At 40.2% G+C, this 23994-nt stretch overlaps 1 protein-coding gene across 10 annotated transcripts in view; it reads right to left on the reverse strand.

The window, feature by feature from the left end:
* Positions 1 to 23994, reverse strand: part of TBC1D5 (TBC1 domain family member 5) — a 586162-nt gene that overhangs the window by 271151 nt on the left and 291017 nt on the right. For 9 of the 10 annotated variants that reach the window (XM_025287205.3, XM_025287148.3, XM_044938556.2 and 6 more), the window contains 5 exons: positions 23377 to 23440; positions 5199 to 5307; positions 3655 to 3744; positions 3485 to 3559; positions 2418 to 2485 (listed from right to left, as the gene is read on the reverse strand). In XM_025287205.3, the coding sequence (XP_025142990.3) occupies positions 2418 to 2485; positions 3485 to 3559; positions 3655 to 3744; positions 5199 to 5307; positions 23377 to 23440 (406 nt within the window). Of the gene's footprint in view, positions 1 to 2417; positions 2486 to 3484; positions 3560 to 3654; positions 3745 to 5198; positions 5308 to 23376; positions 23441 to 23994 lie in introns of those variants that run through there. The other variant, XM_025287706.3, reaches the window with a different exon arrangement.

The following is a 23994-nucleotide window of genomic DNA, read 5'->3' on the forward strand; positions in this document are numbered from 1 at the left end:
GCTCACAGCCGCTGGTGAGCAGCCAAGGAGCCGCGCTGCTCCCGCTCGCCGCCCACTACAGTATGAGCTGCGTTCAGACTGGGTTGGAAACCATGGATTTGGGATCACGAAGTGCCTTCTAAAGGCATCCCAGGTAGTGCGGCGGTCAAGATTCCGCCTGCCCATGCAGAAGACGCAAGAGACACACGTTCGATCCCTGGAGTAGGAAACAGCAACCCACTCCAGTATTCTTGCCTGGAAAATTCCATGGGAGAGGAGCCTGGGGAGCCACAGTCCATGGGGTCAAAAAGAGTCAGACACGACTGAGCGCACACAATGCCTTCTACGGAGGGGATGCGGCCTGAAAGGTTAACAGTAAGATTACTCAAGCTATTCAGCTTTTATGATTAGCAGTTCGGTGGCTTTAAAAAAAGACTGACAGCCTTACCCTACAAGCTAAGTTACTTGCCACAGAATTTACATAGAGATGGCTAGGAGACTTCCTCAAAATGTGAGGCGAGACATGGGAGAGACTTCTGGGGAAGGAGGTATGAACCTCCCCCACCCAGAGGGCCTCTCTGCATCTCGGCTTTGTAACCTGAATTAAAATGCAGCAGTGGAGACAAATTATAAGGAAAACAGTTGTCATGTGTGTGTTATACTCACAGACACACATACACTTTTATAAGAAAAACACACAGAATACAGCTTTTGAGAAATAACATTTTCCCACATAGCAAAGCAGAAATGTTTGATCTAAGGAACCAAAATGCTGAAGGGGCTCACAGTCCCACTTACTGCTTGGTTTTGCTGTCCACCCTTTTCTTCCCCTTTCTCTTCTGCTCCCGCTCCCTTCAGCAATCTGGCCTGGGTGTCCCTGGTGTGGGACCCTGTCCAGTGCCACGTGCCTCCACTTCCATTTGACAACAGCGGAGACACTCACACTCTTCTTACGGCTACTTCAAACGTAAGCTATCAAGTTTTCTAAGATAACTGCCTAGCATTTAAAAGCGAGACATCGTTACTGCTTGGTAAACTATATATACTGTGCATTTTGCTTTTATGAACCCTGTTTTCTCACCACTGATTACCCAGCTAGTTACTAAACTGATGGGTGAGGAAATTCATCCTTTTGTTTTATCCAACAAATATTTACTGAGGGCCTCCTGTGAACCAAAACAACGGCACTCTGCCTTCTGAAACCACTGGCGAGAGACCAGCACCATGGCCTGACTCAGGAGGGTAACGGCCCCGAAACCGCTTGCCCCTGGTCCTGACCAGGCTCACCCAAGTACTCACACTTCCCACCCCAACTCGCCACCACGGCCGGTTATCAGTGGTGCTGCTGCTCTCTGAACCCATGGCCCCTCTGAAGTATTTCCATTTTAAAGCAGAAAATCTCATTTGTTAAATGGGTAGTATGCCCTTAATGCAAGTCCACGTCGTCTGATCATTCTGTCTGGGGCCTGGAGAGAGAGCGGTGTCGGAGCCAGGGCCCCGCCTGTGTGCCTGGCGGAGCAGGACTTGAACCGGAGTCAGGCAGACAGGCAGAGGCGCGGGGGGCTGGAAGGCGGCCCTGGAGGTACGGGCTCACACACACCGGGCTCATCCCAGACCCTGGTGAGGGAGGGAGCTCGGCTGATACTGACACAGCTTAAAATGGAGATACATCTAATTTACTACACTAACAACAGGTGAATCTGTAACTATGCCATGAGGTGGTCAGTCTTATCTCTGTTTTGCAGAAATGAACATCTAAGGGGGAAAGACCTTTGTTGAAATTATTTTGTCCAGGACTAGGACTAGAGCATACCTTGCGAGAACTTACCCCAGGCTCACCCACACAAATTCCATGTGCTCCTTATGACATGACCCCCCACAAAAGTAAGGTCCAATACATAAAAGTTATAGAAATTAACTATATGCTAGATAAAGAGCCACTTCATATAGTAAATATTGAGAAGATTTGGAGTTGTTTGCAAACTTGAATGGTGTCAAAAGGAACAGAAGTAAAGGGGGGTAAAAATATACCTGTCATTTAAACAGTAATTTGATTAGAAAGGGATTCAAAGGTGTAAAGCAAAAGATAATTTTTTTCTAGCAAAACCAGTATTAAGACTACAAAATATAACCTTAGAAGCACATGACTTCAAGCAAGTATTGGAAACTGAAAAACTGATTTAAACATTTAAGTATTTATATATTATTTTAGTATTACCAATATTATAAATGTGATATTTTGACAAAGGGAACACAAAAGTCTATAATTTAAGAATAGAAAGTAACTATTATCATCAACATTTGGCCACAATAACTATTAACACAAGTAGAATACTGCATTCGACTAAGGCTCCTCTACAGATTGTATAGTTTGCTAAAATTTCAGAGGTAACAGCAGTCTGAATCACTGAAGGTAACTTGTAAATAGTTCTACATACGTTCTTTTGACGTCCTGTTCAATCATTGACCGAAGTTCTTTATCCTGGAAGAATTTGTTCCAAAGACTCTGAAATAAGGAAAGCAATTTATTTAAAACAATACTGCACCTTTGCTTGACTTTTATGATCTCAATCTAATGATTCAAATAATTAAAATTTATCCTTCTCTGAGTTATGATTTCACATTGCAGATAGAAAACCTGGAACTGGAAAATGTTCTATTAAAATCTAGTCTAATCTCAGAGACACATAATCATTCTAACGTTAGTTTTTCCAGTGATATTACTGTGCATATTTAAATTTTTCTACTATCTACTTAAAGTGAATGATACTTTTACTGCTAGACATCTGCTGCTACCCTTACAACAACAAAAAGGTCTACCTGAACTAGAGGAGGCCCACAGGCCAGCGGGTCCACTGGAACCTGACCTGAACTGCCAACACAGAAAGCTATGTAAGGTTTTCTACAGAGCTTTGGTTTCATAATCGCATAGATTTTTATCTATTTCTTAAAATATGAACTTCAAGTTTTAAAAACTGCTTAATATTCACAGACTATATTATAATAATTACACATACGAGGAAAAAGAAATGTTAATTTTATACAGAAAATGTGAAACAAAAAAACGTCCTTCAGCACAGACACAGGAACTGGAGAAGCGGCACAGTGCCGCGGAGGGATATCACCGCTCGCGCTCACTGGGCCCTGAGGCTGGAGGGCCTCGTCTTTTTCATCATCGTAAACCCTGTTCGAGAGTCACCGCACAGCGGTCTCCTTCCGGAGAGCTGTCCTCGCGGGTGCGGCCTTCTCACTCCTGTCTCGGTTCTCGGCTCGCTGAGCCTGAGCGCTCACAGCCCCGGGGCCTCCCCTCCCCCGCGCCATCGGCCCCCAGCTGCCAGCACACAGCAGGGAGTAACGCCCACCCGGCTTTAGGTGGACTAACACGGGGGTGAAAGAGTCATGCTACTGGGGTAGAGCAACACTGCTTCCATGGTGACTGATAATGAGACACAAGCATGCTCTGGTGGGCAAGAGCGGCTGAGGCGCGAATAAACACCAACTTTACCCCTTCGTCCTGGGAAAGGGGGTTATTGATCATCAGGTCTTGCTGGCCAACAGCCTTCCTAGGGTTTGTGATGTGCTGGAAAGAAAGAAAACACACACGCAAAGGTCAGAGGCTGCTGGCCTTCAAAGCCTAATTAAGATAACAGTTATGTTACTTAAAGCACAACTTACTATTTCTTTAACGCTGCTATACCATGCTCTTAGTTCTTTAATTTTACTTATCCACTGACTTTTATCTTGAGGAAGAACACAAAGAAAAAGCTGTCAAAAAAAAAAACAGGAAAACTTGTATAAAAATCCTAAGAAAATGTGAAACTGCGCCAAAGGGCATCACTTGAAAACTGAAGACGACGCATTCGTGGTGCTGCACACTCATCAGCCTTCCAGCTCGCACTTGTATGTGGGGTGTGTAAGACATGTATCAACCTGGACAATCACAAAAGTGCACAAAGGCCAGGGAGCAAGATCCTAAAAGATACACCACAGGATGGAATCCATCTCCTCTCCAGAGTTACAGTAAAAGTGAACAAGGAAAATTCATGAAGGTTCAAGTTCACTCTGTTCTACTTTCTTATATTTAGGGGGGTGATGGAGCGCATTAACAAGCACAAGGTCCACTTTGTAGCATCAAGGTTTCCAAGATCTGTCTTCAAACAAGCAGGTAATGGACAGAAAGGAACAATTTGAGGACAAGCCTGAGCAGTGAAGTCATTCTTTTACAGCAGAAAATGCAATTTACAACTAGCAATCAGTTAACAAAATTAACAAGCATTCTCAAAAAGACAAATTTGATTTAATTTAGTTTAATAAAACATTAAAATAAATCTGGATTTGAGTTTATTTTTAGCAAAGGAAGGAGACTCAAAAAGTTAAACAACATGGAGCCGGTGGTGGGGAGGGGGGCAAAGCCTCCTGTATAAACATCCAAGCAGCACGACCCCGCCTTCACTGCCAGCACTGCACAGAAGAAAAATGTTCTTTAATTATTAAACCTAAATTATTAAATTTCAAACTGTCTAATACATTACGTGTTCCTTAATGTCTTCACTTGCAGGCTCCGTCTGCTCAATTTATGCAGATGAACCCTAAACAACTTTCAAGATAAGTCGTTTAAAAAGTGAGTCTCAATCTAAACTGATTCATTCTGAAAGAACAAAAGGGGACACATTTCTAAGCCCTGAGAGACACTGCAGGTCATCATTACCCAGGGGGTCACCAATGGCCTTCCCTTGAAGGAAACTGACCTAATTCCTCTCCACTTCTCGCTGCCCTTCACTGTGTCTCCAGTACAGAAAGTATGAAAGTACCTTTCCTGTCTGCTATTCGTGAAGAAACAAAGGTGGCTGACTGCATGACAGCACCCGATATAACAGGAACCTGAGAACAGTCGCCCACCACCCCCTGCCCAGCGCCAAGGATTTCTACAAATGCCTCAGGGGACCCAGAAGGCTTTGCTTGAGTTCCGCACCATCAAATGGGATGAAAAGACCGGTATTTCAAATGACTCCTTCACCATCGCCAGCTATCCAGGACTAAGGCGCTTGCTTCAACCTTATAAGCAAATGTCCTATGAAAAATAAACCGAGATGCCAAAGCCTCGCGAGTGAAGCCTCTTGGAAAATTCAGTGATCCCCCGCACGGGTGATCTTCCAGGGCATCAGGTAATGTGTTGATAGACTGCAGCCACAAACTGTAAATAAATATTTTCTTCTTACCTTCCAGCAAATGCTGCGGAACCTGCTGCTTCTCAGCTGCCCATTAATCCCCTTCTGCCTTATTGTTGCCAAGTAATTGTTGTTTACAAATAGTTCTTCCCATTCTTTCCTAGATGCAAGAAACCAAAGCGTGGGGATCCTTTTGTTAAAATCCTTCTGCTTGGAGAGGAGTGCTACAGGAATTTAATTTTAAATAAGTCTCAGAGATGCAACTTTTAAAATATATATATTTAGTTGTCTGTTTCTGAATGCATGGTTGTCTTTTTGGACAGAGTTCTCCTGTAGATTTAATGAATATGTAGATCGCTATAATTATGCCAGCTACTGAAATTCATAATGTCTATGGAGGCTATTCCACTGCCTTTTAAATGTTGGTAGTGCAGTTCAGTGAATCAACAAGAAAAAAATGAATATTAATACAAATATATGACTGCTTTAGACACTAACAAAGATATACCTGCTTCAAAAATACACAACCAAAATTTGGGTCATTGATTGATCATATTGGCTTCTCACCTGAAAGATCTCGTGAAATCAACTCACTTCTCTTTCACGTAAGGCTGGGCAGTTAAACAGAATAGAAGAATATTTCCTTTAATTTTTAGTACTATTTACTATTGAAATCTTTGCAACTTCTTTCTACACGAACAGTTTTAAAATTTTAACAGGTGCAGGCAAATGTGAAAAAAAAAATCAAAAAAACTGAAAAGCCTCACAGAGAAAACTCTGAAAGGCAAGCTTGAGTACCTTGCCGTACCTATGGCTGAGGAGATAAACAACCGAAGTACGCCTCCCAGGCACGCAGACACCAGGGGCCCAACACCTGTGCCTCATTAATATACAAGCAAATCTGCTCTACTGGGAAACAATTGGAAATTAATTGTCCCAAACCAGTTACTGAGTTTGAATAAAGGAAGCAGACCTACATTCTCTGCATCTTGTACCAAACTAAACATCAAGAATCATTTGTCAACAGTTGAGGCTACTTAGTGGAGCTTTATGAAATTTCCCTCAGATTCCATAGTGCCACAATAAACTGATAATGTAAAATTTATTATCAAAGCTGCAAGCCTGGCACTCTTCAGAAAGACGAACTCAAAAGGAAGCCGCAAAACCTCTCGATCGTCCTCTGTGTCATGCGCGTGGTTGTCTCTGGCCAGGCCCGATCCGTGTTCGGAAAGAAAAGCCGTACACGAGGAGACCTCAGATTCCGCATCCCAACCAGCAGCACGCCTAGTGCGCTGACCCCTGACTGCGGAGCAAGCTGCGTCTTCCATACCCAGCCTTCCAGGAGAGTGGCCGAGGCAATGGCAGTCCCTCATGCCCTGAGCAGAGAACCTCAGCCCTTCCCCACAGCCCTGCACTGGGAGAAATAAATTCCTACCACCATTTCATGGAAATGTCTTATTTCCATCATCCTAGTCAAAGAAGAAAATAAATTTCATTTAAAGTTTTACTTCCTTCTGTATCATTAGCGAAACAGAAAATTTTTCATGATTTGGGGCCATTTTATTTATTCTTGTTAAAATGTCCTTTCTTGCCCTTTGCCCATTTTAAGCAGTATAGGCTACTGGCCAAGAGGACAGGCATCAGAGCCACGCTTCTGCAAGAGAAAGAAAGTCACCCCTTCAGAAACCACATAACTGACTAGGTGTGCAAGCACGCTGAGATTCACTTAGCCTGTGCCTCTGCTGCCTCATCTATAAAACGGAGTAATAACAACAGCAGCCACCTCAAATAATTACTATGAGAATTAAAATACATGAAAAATCCTTAAAAGGGCACTCAGCATATCATAACATTTAAAAATCTAATATTGTTGTTAATAATAACACTGCTTTTACTTGGACTTATTGATCCAAGAGAGAAGTTTTCATACATTAAAGACAGTGCTGTCTGCATGTATGTGTATTTTTAATGTAATTATTTTGATTTTCACACCACTGAAACTTTTCATATATAATTTAAACCTAACATTTATTTCCTCTTGATTCTCTTTACATTGTTTTCATGCTTCAGTTCAGTTCAGTTCAGTCACTCAGTCATGTCCGACTCTGCGACCCCATGAATTGCAGCATGCCAGGCTTCTCTGTCCATCACCAACTCCCGGAGTTTAGCCAAACCCATGTCCATCAAGTTGGTGATGCCATCCAGTCATCTCATCCTCTGTCACCCCCTTCTCCTCCTGCCCCCAGTCCCTCCCAGCATCAGAGTCTTTTCCAATGAGTCAACTCTTTGCATGAGGTGGCCAAAGTTAATTCTTAGCCACTTCAAGTTCATGGAAATCAATTCTTGGGGTTTTTTGAAAATTACTTTAGTTCATTTGTATTACCTATGATATTTTAAATATACTCTCCATTTCCCATTAGTTTCACATATATCACCCACATCTCATTGTTCAAATTTTGCTTTTAGTTTTAGTCAAAAATGAGAAAAAAAATGAACAAAGAACAATACAGGCGTACATCTCAGAAAATGTGCTTCTGTTTAAATAGCTTGTAGTCTATGAAGAGAAAACACAGATTTCAAATGGAATAATTTGTCTGAGACCACGCAGCTCCGTGGCCTGACAGCAACAGCGCTTTTCAGATCAGAGAGGGGACCCGTGCGGCAGTGGCTCCCCCGACTCTCCACAGCAGCCCCTACGCGCAGGCACCAGCGCACCGTGAAAGCAGACACCGCTGGCTACACCCACTGCCGCCTCGTCAGGTTCGGCAGCCTTTTAAGGGCAAGCTACACAGCACTTATGTAATGAAGGATAATTATTTGTTAGCTCAAATAAGACCCTGTGCCTTGATTACAGTGTTGGTAAAGAAAAAAGGAGACTGAGGCATGTGAAATGGAAACATTCTCTCTGAAATTCACAATTATTTAAATTTATTCAGAGGTACTTATAGTTCTAATTAAGACACAAATCTCAAACTGATGGAGAGCTCTGACAATAGAGGCACATAAAGACCACAAAATAATCTATTAATTGTCTTTCTCTTCTCTGGGACGGTGTTTCGTTAATAAACTGTGACACACAGTAAACAAAACAAACGTATTCAGTGCCTACTGTGTACTTAGCACTTAGAGGTATTTTTTTTAAAAGCATTCCGTTAAGGGAGCAAACGGATGTGAAAACCCATAATCATGTGATTACGGGAAAGCACTCTGGCAGTTCAGAGGAGGGAGAAATAATTTTATATCGAAAAAACTCAGTGTAAAACACGGTAAGTAGTATCCCCACAGGCACTGAAATGCCACCCAAAAACTGAGCTGCCAGAGGTTGAATAGTGTATAGAGGACAAAATGTGGGAAAGCTGAGCCCGTTGACGGGAGCTGGACCAAAAGAAAAGTTCTTTCCAATCACAAATACAAATGGTGGCCAACAATCCTGAACCTGGGAAAAGAATATTAAGTACTGAGGAGTTGGCGGTGGAATGTTTCCATTTAATTAACAAGAGTAAAGAAGAGATAGTTGTTAACTTTGTCTTATATAAACCTGTACAGTCTGTTGTAGCAAAAATCAAGCAATGATGCTCTCAAAATGCAAAAAAAAAAAAAAAAAATCCATTCATGTTATGATATGTTATATTTTGGGTAAATCACTTTTAACCTTTCCAACGATCCTCCTGAGTATTTTTAACCCCTCTTTATGAATGACAAAACTGAGTCTCAGAAAAAGTAAATTGTCATGAGAGAGAAAGTGTGAGAATACAGGACAGACCTTCCTGAATGATGGGGCTGACAACAGCAAGGGAAGCATGGCTCTCCACACATCGAAAGACAAAAAAGGCCCCTGAGAGGGCAGAACAGGAATGTGTCTTGTATTTCCTTCCTTACAGTTTTTAGGTCTTGAACATGAGGTCCAAAAGTATAGAGATATGTTTTTACGAGTTGGACTGAGAAGGTAAGTCAACAGATGCTGAGTGGTTAAGAACACAGGGGACGTTCAGTTGCCTATTGCCTCAAATGGAACAGATTATAGAGACCAGGCCTTGAAACCTCGCATAAACATGCCCTGGCGCCACCTAGCGGCCTTGCCTCTGCAGTGCAGGCACCGGGTCCCTGAAAACACGTTCAGTGGCTCACTCTCCAGTCTTGTCCAGCACCACAGTTTGAAAGCATCAATTCTCCAGTGCTCAGCCTTCCTTATGGTCCAGCTCTCACATCCATATGTGACTACTGGAGAAACCGCAGCTTTGACTAACGGACCTGTGTCAGCAAAGTAACGTCTCTGCTTTTTAATATGCTGTCTAGGTTTGTCATAGCTTTCCTTCGAAGGAGCAAGCGTCTTTTAATTTCATTGCTGCAGTCAACGTCTGCAGTGATTTTGGAGCCCAAGAAAATAAAATCTCATATACTTCCCAGGATATGCACATAAACTGAGTATGAAACTGGTTAGCACCTTCTACATTTAACTGTTTAAATATTTTTGTAACCTGAAGCTTGCATAAATGACATGACAATTCTGAAATGAAAAAATTTCTGAATTGCTTTCCCAAATGAGGATACACAGAAAAAACACTCTATTGTATGCTTTACATAATGGTTTTACCCCATTTTTTTGGCCTTCATTAGACAAGGAACAATGTCTCTATGGAGCTAACACAAGAAACCCCGGCACCTACAGTAACTGAGGAGAGGTCACAGGCTGCCCACAGCCTAGTACTGAGGGCCTCCAGTCACTTGGTTAAGAGGCACAACTTGGGCTCTTGCAGATAATGAAGCTGCTGAGTGGAACCGAGAAGGGCTGCCACCACAGGAAAGGCTGAGACGTCACTGCAGAGAAGGGGCAGTTGGGATTAGGGGAGGGTGGCACAGGAGCTCTCAGCGGTGGGCAGTCAGCCAAGGCCGTCTCGTCTCTGAGGTCTGACCAGACTAAGAGCAGGACTAAAGGCCAGGCCAAGGAAAGGTGATCTTTAAACTGGACAAGATCAGAATTAGATGGGAAGAATATCTAAAGGTGTGGAACCACAGGAAGAAAACTGCACCTGATGTAAAATGGTTTAAATAACTCAGATATGCAGGTGACACCACCCTTATGGCAGAAAGTGAAGAGGAACTAAAAAGCCTCTTGATGAAAGTGAAAGTGGAGAGTGAAAAAGTTGGCTTAAAGCTCAACATTCAGAAAATGAAGATCATGGCATCCAGTCCCATCACTTCATGGGAAATAGATGGGGAAACAGTGTCAGACTTTATTTTTTTGGGCTCCAAAATCACTGCAAATGGTGACTGCAGCCATGAAATTAAAAGACGCTTACTCCTTGGAAGGAAAGTTATGACCAACCTAGATAGCATATTCAAAAGCAGAGACATTACTTTGCCAACAAAGGTCCGTCTAGTCAAGGCTATGGTTTTTCCTGTGGTCATGTATGGATGTGAGAGTTGGATGTGAAGACGGCTGAGCACCGAAGAATTGATGCTTTTGAACTGTGGTGTTGGAGAAGACTCTTGAGAGTCCCTTGGACTGCAAGGAGATCCAACCAGTCCATTCTGAAGGAGATCAGCCCTGGGATTTCTTTGGAAGGAATGATGCTAAAGCTGAAACTCCAGTACTTTGGCCACCTCATGCGGAGAGTTGACTCATTGGAAAAGGCTCTGATGCTGGGAGGGACTGGGGGCAGAAGGAGAAGGGGACGACAGAGGATGAGATGGCTGGATGGCATCACTGACTCGATGGATGTGAGTCTGAGTGAACTCCGGGAGTTGGTGATGGACAGGGGGGCCTGGCGTGCTGCGATTCATGGGGTCACAAAGAGTCAGACACGACTGAGCGACTGAACTGAACTGAACTGAAAATGCATGCCAAAATGTGGAAAGACTGCCGTATTAATTATGACCATATTTGCTTTATCAAATGCAAAGGGAAAAAGGACACAAATTTTTAATCTGCATAGAAGTATGTTAGGGAAAGATTTCTATTAAAGGACTGTACCATGATTCCAATATCCACATTAAAAGTATGTCTTTATAACATTTTAAAGGTATAGTTTTTAAAATACTATTGAAATAGAACAAGGAACATGTAACTTAAAAATCAAAGGAAATGGGAGAAGCATAAATTAGGAATGGCAGCATCAGACTCTAAGTGTGGCCTCAGATCTGGGTAAGCTACTGAGGACTGCAGGTGTCGGGATCAACCAGATAAACACTGATGTGATCTGTAATTACCTCATTTTTAGCTTAAATCACAGGTAATGAGGGAACTCGGAGACTCTAAAAGGCAATTAGAAATTGTACTGGCTTTTTTGCTTTCTGTATCAGGAATTTTTAAAAACTTACTTTTATTTAAAGCTTTTTTTCCCCTTCATAATGAAACATCAGGGCATATTACTTATACATATAGAAATACACATAAAAACAACTCACAATTACTCACAAGCCTAAAATGGATTTCTTTATATTTCTAGGTGGAAAATGTTCTCATGCGATGCGACTCCATTGAAACAAAGGCAGCAGGCAGTTTGGGGTGAGGCAGTTCGTTAAAATAAACTTACGATCAAGCTTTGATGCGGTTTTGGATTTAACTGTGACTCAAGAAAGTTTGAGCCTCCAACTCAATATCCACATGGTAGATAATGAAGAACTGAGTTAGTGACAGTTTTGGACTGTCAGATATAATACTCTACTAAGCAGGTGAAATACAACTAGTGCAACTGAACAGTGATATACCTTATTTTAGTTAATTTAAACCTAAATTCAAGCAGCCCCACGCAACTAGTGGTTCCTGTATCGGACAGTGAAACACGAGGTCCTTCAGGACGATAACCACACACACGTTTCGTTTTGTAAAGTAACAACTACAAAGGCTCAAGGGATGTAAAGATAAATACACACGTGACGCACACTCAGACAGTGCTGCTGGGGAGAGAAGAGAGAAGTGCCCGAACAGTCAGACAAGACAAACGGTTTCAAAAACCAAGATGATTCTGTAAGAGGTAACACAGAGGAGAAGGCACTCCAAGTAAAACCAGTTACACGTGTAAAGTCTGCTCCGCTCCCTTGCGTCTCTCAGCGCGCTGCCCCTCGCTGCCTGCGCTTCCGCTCTGCCCCACCCTCCGCTCCTGCGTCCTCCCCCTCCCCTCACACAGACGCGTGCTGTGCCCCGACCACGGAAGCTAGAAAGACGGTCAAGTGTATGCTGACATCTACAGTCCATCTACAAGTTACGAACAATTAGTGATCCTGGAAAGAATTAGACCCAAGATTCGAACTATGAGCATAACCTAACCATACTCAGCAAGAGACTGGCTCCAACATCCAGGAAATGACCATTTAAAATCAAAATCAGCGGGCCATGTGATCAAATAGACTTTAGTTTAAGGTCACTGTGTGCTTTCTAATTTGTTAGACTAACATAACTAGGAAAACAATTTTACATGGACCCCCAGAAAAGGAAATAACCCTACTCAAGGGTGAAAAAAACTAGAAAACATCACTTACTTATAGATTAAAAAAAAAAGAAAAACTCATGATTGCATACCTAATTTACCCAGCATGATGAAAGGCCAAGATATGCCATATAAGTGATTTTTTTCTCAACTCAAAAATGTTGAAAGTATCAAAACATTTCAAAAACTTATAGAAATTTTTGTCCAGATGTTATATACATTTGGATAATGGATGGCCATTTGCTTCTACATTAACTAACTCAACACTTCTTGGCTTTTGGAGTTTCCCATTCCATTTTTAGTGGCATTTCTCTCATAGCCACGATTGTCAGGGGATCAGCTACTGATTTGTAAAATGATATGTTAGCTTTTAGAAATCCTAAATTTGCACCCCTCTGTCACTTGCTCAGTTTGTCTTTTTTATGTTTTTTCTTTAAATTTTATTTTTAAACTTTACAAAATTGTATTAGTTTTGCCAAATGTCAAAATGAATCAGCCACAGGTATACATTTTGTCTTTTTTAAAACAAAGACAACAAACTAGACTTTGAACTGTCATACACTCTAGCCTATTTCAACAACATAAACTGTACTAGCCTTTTTTTATTAAAAAAAATGAGAAATTAGGTAAATGGAAGCATATTAAGGAAGGACTTCCCTGTGACTAACTCTGTCTAAATGAACAAACTCATTTCTATTTCATCATTTTCTCCCCGTTCCTAAGTTTCTGATTACATCCTCCTTGGGTGAAGCTACTAGAAATCTGATATCTAAATAAATGACATGTTGCTGCACTTCCAAAGAAGAGGGATGATCGCTGTTTTTAACACTGGACATTGGGAAGACACTGAAGTGAAGGAATCAGGCTGTAGAGACACGGTTCCAGTCTGCACGCTGCTTCCCATGCAACACCAGTGGGAGCAGTACTTCTATCACCGATTTTTGAAAACAGCTGCTCCCCATCGAGTAGTTTTCTCATGACCTTCTTGCTCAAATTAGATTATGCTTCAGAAAAAGTCCTAATGTGTTTGTCTTGTCTGACTGTTCGGGCACTTCTGTCTTCTCTCCCCAGCAGCACTGTCTGAGTGTGCGTCACATACGTATTTATCTTTACATCCCTTGAGCCTTTGTAGTTGTTACTTTACAAAACGAAACGTGTGTGTGGTTATCGTCCTGAAGGACTTCGTGTTTCACTGTCCGATACAGGAACCACTAGTTGCGTGGGGCTGCTTGATGTGCAGATGTATTCGCCACTGCTGAAATTTTATGTTATTTGAAAGTTCATATACTTCAAAAGAACCCAAATTTAGTCTTGACTTTACAAAAGACCTTTTGTTACTTTGCTAGTTGCTATTATGTTAATCTGTACGCTCACTAACTCAGGCATTTCCAAATGAATGCCACAAAAAGTGGCGGATTCGTTTTGATATTTGGTAAAACTAATACAGTGTTTGAGGTTTAAAAATAAAATAAAATTAAAAAAATTAATTATATGACCACATAATGAACAAATGGAATATTTTCATAAAGTTGTTGTGAAATGCTACTTTAAGACTGAAACTCAGCACCAGAAGAAAATTTTCATTTGTTTTCTACAGAACTTTTAAAAATATTACAATTAAGAATGGTACTTAGCGATACAGGCGGAGAAGGCGATGGCACCCCACTCCAGTACTCTTGCCTGGAAAATCGCATGGACAGAGGATCCTGGTGGGCTGCAGTCCATGGAGTCACGAAGAGTCGGACAGGACTGAAGCGACTTAGCAGCAGCAGCAGCAATACAGAGGCAGGTAAATGGGCTGCTTCCCTAGGGAGAAGGCTCCACCAGCAGCTCAGGGTGAAACATGGATTGGGACCAGAGCTCAAAATGCCACACAGACCCCTCTGGCTTTACTTACCCTGCTCCATCCACCCTCTCCCAAATCTCTCAGTAAAAAGAAAACTGGCCCCTGCTCAACTTACAAACAGAATACAAAGGAGAGACGCAGGCTCTGGGGGTGGCCCTGAGGTGAGGTGAGGGCGGGAGAGCATGAAAAGTGAAGGAGTTACTTTGGAGACTATAAACTGATTCCTATAGCAGAACAAAATCCAAACTGCCGGAGCGCTGGGTCTGGCTCCGTGACAGTGGGCCTCTGCCACCCAAGGGAGCCTCAGACCTGGAAGCAGGTTGGGAGCTGGAGCGAGAGCTAACTACCCTGTCGCGTTTCTACGGGTTCAGAGACTTGGGCACGTCACCCGAATTACTTTTCTAACATTAAACAAGGAAGTGGAAACATAGTCTTTGAAACCCCTTGAGAATATGTCAAGCAGACTAAGCTACTTCTACATCTATCTCAGAACAGGGCCTCTACGACCCCGGAATGAGAACGAGGCCTGTGTGTTGGGATGGAACTAGGACATCTTTTACATTTAAAATGGCCAGTTTCTGTTCCACAGCAGGTTTACTGACTTCTCCTTTATTTCTAGGCACATGATATTCATTCTCAATTATATCACTATCAACTGTTTCATACAACTTTGTGCAAGAGTCACATTTTCAACTCCCAGTTAAAACTTTTGATCACTGATTTAGATAATATCAAACATCTAGGATACACTGAAATCTAAAACTTCAGTATTGTCAAAATAGCAGTTCCTGCAAAGTAAAAATGTCACTGCAATGAAACAGTTCTATGTAAATACACACGCAGGAGACTGTCACTGACAAATATAAGGCCAATCGAATCTACCCATTCTGAGTGGCCCAAACCCCTAAGAATGCATTGCTAGAACAAAAAATAAAGACTCTTGGTTCATATTGTTCACCACATGGAAAACTCCTGTTCCTCTACTATGTCTAGCAAACACACCTTCCTCCTAACCACCACCGACCCTCGCTGGCAACTAGCCACCTGGCGTTCCCCTAGTTCTTGGTGAAACACACCTTCCTCCTAACCACCACCGACCCTCGCTGGCAACTAGCCACCTGGCGTTCCCCTAGTTCTTGGTGAGACGCCTGCCCTTGTTACAGCAGCCTTCATCTATGCTAGCTGCGGGCAAGCCTGCCTCCCAGCCTAGGTGGTGAGTGCACCACGGCAGGCTCTGTGTCCCTCTCTGGGTCTAGCTCACTGGCTGGCCTATAATGGGTGGAGAATAATGAACTGCAGAATGACTGAAGATATTTAGCTCTCACACTGTAACAGCAAACCTTCATACACATACATACACACACACACACACACACACACACACACACACACACACAAGTCAGGAAAGCACTTGTGAACACTCTGGAGTAATAATAAAAAATAGGATTATTAATCACTGCCAATTTCCCTCAAAAGGCAAGGTAATCTGATACAGAAAAGAGAGAAATGTTAAATACTAATTTTTATTGAAATATTCTATGTAAATTTCATCCTTAAATTATATCTTTGAGACTTAGACATTGTCCATCAAATCAAACATCAGAAATTAACCAGTATAATGAACTAATCATATAATGTATCAATAAGGATATAAGCAAGCTATTTGTAGAGTGTTTAAAAATATATATAACTTTTCACTTTTAAACCCTAATTCTATGCATTATTTTCTCAAGTTAAGAGTTCAATAACACAGTTCAACATTATTGATCAAATATTTAACTGAATCTCCCCGTCCCCAAAAAGCGCAGAGTGCTAATATACATTACAGATGGTGGCAGTGGGGCTGACGGGGCATTTCCACCAGGAACCCAGGAGGAAACTTAAGTGCTTCCAGGGGACAGGGCTCACAGTGAGGCTGACTCAGAGCAGCTTACTCCCATATTTCAAATGTATGCCTGTCTTTTCAAAGATAAACATTTACACAGCCTTGGATGATTGGAGCCTGCAGCTAACTTTGTAAATAAATATGAAAAAAAAAAAAAATTCCCCAAAGCCTGGCTACAGACAATAAAAAGGGCTTGAAGGGGCTTCTGAAGGTGAGGAACTCAAACTGTTAACATGTATGATCAAGTCAGTTTGGGTTATGTTAATCTGAGGCTATAAATGCAAATAAACCAGTTAGTAATTTAAATGAAAGGTTACCTCTTTTCAGAGCCTCACGTGATCAGTGATTAGTTCAGACAGATAATATGTGAGAGAGAAACGGCACTACTGACCAGTTCCATGGCCATAAAAAATAATAAAGCTGCTTGAAGAGGATATACTTCGTCATTAAAATGTGATTTTTTTTCTTCTTCTCTCAAATGTGGTTCTATTATGGAGATAAGAATTAAAGGTAATATTCTGATTTTGGTTTTCAAAAAATAAAATGATTAATTTTGTACTCTCTGAAATTATCATTTAACTGTGCTACTTGAGCACATATGAAAAGAAGAACTAAGAACATTTGATAATGTTAGGCTTCATAGAAGTATCGGTTTTCTAAATATTCTTCCTCTATAATCTATAGATAACTGTAGCTATCTACAGATCCGACCTTTTACAGATAACTGTAGATATTATCCTTAAATACTCATTTATTGCCACTATAGAACTATATGGGGCTTCCCTTGTGGCTCAGATGGTGAAGAATCCGCCTGCAATGCAGGAGACCTGGGTTCGATCCCTGGGTTGGGAAGATCCCCTGGAGAAGGAAAAGGCTCCCCACTCCTGTACTCTGGCCTGGAGAATTCCACGGACTGTATAGTCCATAGGGTCGGAAAGAATTGGATATGACTGAGTGACCTTCACTTTATAGAACTATATAGAATTTTAGATATATTTTATATATATATTTTTACTATATAGAACTATATAGAATTTTAAAAATACTTTTCCGAAATGAAGGCCAACTTTGTTAGGTGAAAAACTTCATTAAAACTTAAAGGAATTTTGGAAAAGAGAGACAAAAGAAAGAAACTGGCACTGTCACTCACTACGTGTCAGGAGCTGGGTCCAGCCGCACAGGCTCTATGACGGAGGAGGTGCTAACACTCAGCTTCACAGATGAAGTGACCAGAAGCAGGCAGCTTGACGGCCTTGCTTAAGACCACTCAGTAGAGGTGCTGGAGCTGAGAGGCAAACTTGATAGTCTGTCTTATTTCTACCTGTGTGCTTTTTCCAACTTGTTTCCCTAAATTATGCATTTATTCTTAAGAACTTAAAGAGTCAGTGTCATATGATTACATAGATTCTCAACAAAAGACAAGGATAACATCAAAGTGAGGAAAGAAGTGTTCTAAGAATCAGGAAAGAAACCCCCAGTCCAGACCCTGTTCTCTTATCTATTTATTAATCTACGTCCTGGAAAAATGGATAAAACGGCAAGGCCTTAGGACCTTAAGATGAGTGAGTGAAGGGGGCCGGGAGTTCCGTTCCGTCTCCTTAGTGTACCATTACGGAGGGCAAGCAGCCCCGCAAGTCCACACTTTGAATTCTGACGCCAATCTGATGGTGTTTGGGGGTGGGGTCTTTGGGAAGCCACTGTCCTCAGGGCTGAGTGATGGGATTAGTGCCCTTCACAAAAGAGGCTCTCAGAGAACTTTCTTGCCCCTACAGCCATGAGAGAACACAGTGAAAAGATTTCATCTATGAACCTGAAGTGGGCTCCATCAAACACCACACCTACCAGCATCTTAATCTTGAACTTTCCAGCCTCTAAACTGTGAGAAATAAATTTCTATTGTTTATAAGCTACCCAGTCTCTGGTATCTTGTCGTAACAGCCCAAACTAATACAGTATGACTTTCACAATTATGTTTCTGTAAAAACATATTACAATATGTTTCTGTAATTCCATATTCCTAAAAATAATGGATTAACAAATTTATATCATTCCAAGAGTATAAGCATAACCCAGACTTCTAATTTTAAATTCAAAGTATGCTTTTGTTCTATTAGTTCTAACATTTTCAGTCACTGCTTCACTTCCATTTCAACAGACATATGACCCTCTTACATACAAATGGGGGAGAGGTACTATATCAAAAATAAATGTAAATGACGTAAGGATACCTCCCACATCCTTTCAAATTATTAATCACATGTAAATAGGACACATAAATGTCTTTGCAATAAAACCTGAAGTCTAATTTTTACAATTTCCTCAATGACTGAAGAAAGTTCAAACTAATGTTTTCTTTACTTATTCAGAAAAAGACAACTTTTAAATTCAAAACGTTGAATCAACTATATTTAAAAAAAAAAAAACAACTTTTAACCAACTTAAACCAATTAAAAAAAAAAAACTATTAACCCACTTAAACTTTTAACTTTGGACTCTAGGAGCTATAGACAATACCATATTGAGAAAGGGAGGCAACCTTGGAAGCTCTGGTCAATATCAAGAAATAATACGCCAGTACTTCAGCACCAAGTGGCTTTTCATTTTCCTTCCTTAAAAAGAAAATAAAATATATAAAGAGGAAACTTTTCCCTTATTTAACAAAAGTCCTTTTGAAATATGAAACTTAATCTTTCGTTAGAGGAAAAAAACTACAGAAGCCAAAAAGTCTGAATATTTCTTAATTAAAAAAACAAATAATGTGTAGTTTGTAAAGTATTCAAAGACTATAAATTTTTCAAGGCTCAAGTCACTACATCATGCCAGCCGTAGGATCTGTTAATCCAAATGACATATGTAAGTATTCTGCAGCCCCCTTTTGCATCCAACTACCTGCTTTTTAATTAAACATCAGAGCTTCTGACTAAATTATTATAATTTTTATTGATTGCCTATAACTGAACAATCGCTGGTGGTTATTATTTTGAACTGTGTCTCTTGGAGTCAACATTCTATTTAAGTATTATTTGAAAAGTATCCAATTGCCAAAATCCAGAAGATAATACATTTTTTCTAATGCTGCAGCTTGGGAAAATACACTCAGAAATAATACCATGTGAGATTAAATTGTAAAAATAATTAGGGTCAGCTAGATGATCTACCACTGAATACAAAGAATTAAAAAAAATCAGAGTTAAATAGACAAATTTATTTTAAAATAATCTACAATAATTTATATTCCATCTTATGCCATTTATACAATGTCAAGATGTTGTCTGAAATCTAAGCAATATTTTGAGTTTCCCAGAGAATGCCAATAACTGGTCTGAGTTTTCTCTAAACTGACTCTTAAAGCAACAAATTATCATGTGAATTTGTGGCCACATAAACACAACCTAAATCTTATAAAAAATGAGGCAAAAATGATGTTACTTTTATACTGGTAATTATAATACTATACTTTAAATAGCATTACATTGACTCAAAAACCATATACACTTTTAATGAGCTTTTACAGAATATCATAATTTGATCAATAAAGATATTTAGAAACATAGGGTAAAAAAGGGAAAACTTAAAAATGTTCACCTTCAATTTATTTCATAGGTCACTGTTATACCATCTAATAAGATAATTAAAAACATGCAAGCAGCTGGTACTACAGCTAAACAGATTAATGTAATAGTCTGTAGTCATATGCGCTGGCAAGGGGCTCGCCTCTTTGGAGAGGAGAAGGTCAGCTGCCCTTGGGAAGAGGAAGGGGTGCGGGAGAGGGCCCCCGCCACGTGGCTCCACGCTGCAGCCACTAAGGTGAACACAAACCACTTCTATGCTTTCACACCGAGCAAGGGTCTCTCAGTTTTAATGGTGAAATAAGAAACAGAGAAAGATTATTTAATGACAGAAGACGTTAACGCTGGTCTTTAAAAAGCACAGGATACACTGCATAAACCAGTAATATCCTCTCAATTCTTCTAATCTTTCCATTTTATCACATCATCTACAGACTAGTTGGAATACAAGCAAATTTTAACAGAAACTTCCAAAACAAAGACTTAGTCTATTACCCAGGCATCATAAAATCACCCTACTGGTGCCTTAGGAGTTAAATGCAGCCGTATGCTATCTGAATCAATGAGGCAAAACCACTAGAGACACAAATCCAAAGTGAAACCTCAGAGCCTCTGAAAACAAACCTATGAGCATTAGGCGCATGGGGCTGTTGTCAGGGCCCACTGACTGCAAATTTCACATTTGTCAAAATTCCAAAAACCTACCCCTGAACTTCAATATCCGTAATAAAACATCTTCCTTTTATCTCCACTATGTGTACAAGCTTATTACACAAAGCCAACCTGGACTATGCATCTGAGACAGACTATTGAGCCTTGGGTTTAGCTTGCTCTCAGTCTCTTTCTGGGCTTCCCAGGTGGCACTAGAGGTAAAGAGCCCACCTCCCAACACCGAGCAGGAAAGAGGCACGGTTTGATCCCTGGGTTGTGAAGGTTCCCTGTAGGAGAGCGTGGCAACCCACTCCAATACTCTTGGCCTGGGAAATCCCATGGACAGTGGGCTGGCAGGCTGCAGTCCGTGGGGCTGCAGAGTCCGACAGGACTAAAGCGACTTGGCACACAGCACACAGTAGCCTCTTTTCTGCTGAAAACTTCAGTTATTTTCCTGTAGGACATACTGCTTTTAAATCTTCCTTTTGGTGTCTCTATATTAGCACACTATAAAAATCTTCTACAATTTCAGAAGATTAACAATGAGGACAATGATGAGGATGACGCGGACTGGAAGATAAAGGCAGTCAATACTGATTCAGCGTTTGGCACATAAGAATAACCCATTAACGCCTTGTAACAAATGTGCTTTATTAATCCCACATTCAAGGAGAGGAAACTGAGACTAACACTTGTCCAGAGTTTCCATGTGGAGTCAGGGTATGAACCGACATTCTATGTTTGCGGTAATATTAACAAACAGAAAACAAAACAACCACAACAGAAAAAGAGGCTATGCCCTCTTACAACTGACAATCTAAGACCACAATAATGTAAACCAATAACAGAGAGAATATAGACTTAGGTGACCAAGACTGAATTCAGAAGCTAACACAACCTCATCATATGCCATAAAGGGGTACACACACGGACGGTTCAGTGAACACTAGGGCAGCAAGTTGCCCATTCACCCGAGGTAAGCATAATAGATGGGTAATAGTAATCCACAGCTGTGCATTAAGATTTTCCAAAGCCTTTATCTTATGTAATTCTATCTCAACCTTTAAAACAGTTGTGAGAAAGAAGCAGATCAGACATTATAACGTCCATTCTACAGATAACAAATTAAAGCTAATTGTTAAAAATAAATAAATAAATAAATAAATAAAGCTAATTGTTATCCCAGACACAAGCATATATAGCTTGAGTATCCTGGTACTAGCTTGACAGTCAGAATTATCTGTGAAGCAAGATCAGTATTTCTGAGATGGTCTAAATACAAAGGTAGATGTGTTAGGCTAAAGGATATTTGAGGGTTGACATATTCACATTTTTCTAATTAACTATTTCTACTTGCTTTAAAGAGCTCTGATATTAATGGAAAAATAATTTTCATTTTTGAACTTTACTGACAATTCTGTTGCCACTGTAGTATGATTCTGCAACAATTCCTAGGTTTAATCAGTTAACCTGATATGAAAATAGACCCTAGAGCTGTGCTTCTATGAAGTCTGCCATTTAACCCAAGTGTCAAATTCACAAGTAAGCTCATTATACTGTAAGAGCTATTGCCTACTCAGTAGAAAATATTCATTTCACACCTTAAATACTATAATACTATTTAATAACAGCACTGGCCTGCCAACTACTAAAAGCTCGTTTTATATACTGTGCTACCTGAGCTTTCTATCTTGCCTTTTTAATTACAACAATAAGTTAATATCCTAACATTACAGCACTGACAGGCATTGATTAAAACATATTAGTTAACAACATTAGTATTTATTGTGCAAACTTGCATTAGGAGTTCATTTTCAAAGTACAATTATCATTCAATAATACTAAGATACTTTAATCTTCAAACTACTCAAGAACAAAATAAACTACAAGATAACACTGTGCCTTCGTATTAACACATTTCTCTTAACTTTATGTCCATTAGTTATTATAATTAGCTAAACTACAAAAGTAGCTGTGAAATTCAACAATAAAATCGATGCATACATATGGACTTCCCATCCTTTGAAATACATCTTTATTTTCCTTTTGTCTTGGGTTTTTTAAAACAGTATTTATATCTAAAATGATACTTCTACCATATATTTCACATGTATTATCATCTTAGCATTCCTCAGTTACATGCCAAATGAGCACTTACTTAAGTACCATTTACAGGGAGTTCCCTGATGGTCTAGTGGTTAGGATTCTGCCCTTTCAAACTGCTGGGGCCCTGGTTCAACCCCTGCTTAGGGAATTGAGGTCCCACAAGCCACACAGTGCAGTCAATAAATAAAGAAGTGAATATCTTTTATATTTGTCTACTTTTTAGGTGTGATTAACATGTTTGGATAGAAGATTCTACCTATTATTTAATATGTCAATTCCAAGCTTTCTATTACACTTCAGCACTCAAAGAAGGGACTGGGTAACTCCAATATTTATAAGGTATTTTGTTAAAGGAGCCAAACAGGACATTAACAATAGCACTCAGTTCAACTGCGCATTACATTTTATACACTCTGTATTAGCAAGAAACTTAAACAAAGGAAGCCTTTAGTATTGTAACAGATATACTGGAAAAACAAAAGCAAAACGGATTATAATGAAGTTTAATACATGTACACATGGGCATTCATTCTAATCATCCTACTCTAGGATAACAACAGATATTTACAATAACTCCACCTACTTGATAAGTCTGCAGGACAATCTTATACCACAGCATTCTTTACATTTGTCACAGTTTTAAAACATAGGTTATAGCTCCTTACTATTCTAAGATTAGAAGCCTCTAAGGTTACGTATCTTGTACATTACCTTATTTTATATCTATGTATTCATCACGTACCTATAGGAATTAAAAGTCCCATCAGAGTCTAAAGAACTTGTTCTTCCATTTTGATTTGAATCTCCTGGAAAAAAAAAAAAAAAGAAAAGAAGAACACTGAAATAATGAAGATTATAAAACTGAACATTTCAGTTGAAAAGCGGCTGTGTGACAGCTCCACACAGTATACTGAGTCAGAAAACATATATCCCCTTATGTCTCCCCCAAACAGCTTTTGTAATCAGAGCCCTTTAAACCAAAAATTCATTTTGACACTAAAATATAGACTAAGACCACTACTCGTAACTTGGATAGGAATATTACCAAAGTAACTACAAATAGGAACAAATGAAGTATAACACAGACATCTTCCTATGAATCACAAAACCCAAACTTGCAAACCACTTATTCAGACACTAATGACTCTTTGCTAAGGTGTCCTGTCCAGTGAAGAGCTGAAGAGAACATGCATACAGCCCACGTGGCCCCTCCCCCTCGGCCCCTCCCGCTCCACTCTCCAGGAATCTGGTTTGCAGAGAGGGACACAAGAAAGTTGAAGGGTGGTGACTGAGAATGCATTCTAAAGAGCTTTTACTACACCTTAGCAGTCTTCCCCAAACTTTATGCTTTAACTGTGGG

The sequence above is a fragment of the Bubalus bubalis genome, chromosome 1 (genome assembly GCF_019923935.1).
Source record: "Bubalus bubalis isolate 160015118507 breed Murrah chromosome 1, NDDB_SH_1, whole genome shotgun sequence".
NCBI classification, from domain to species: domain Eukaryota; kingdom Metazoa; phylum Chordata; class Mammalia; order Artiodactyla; family Bovidae; genus Bubalus; species Bubalus bubalis.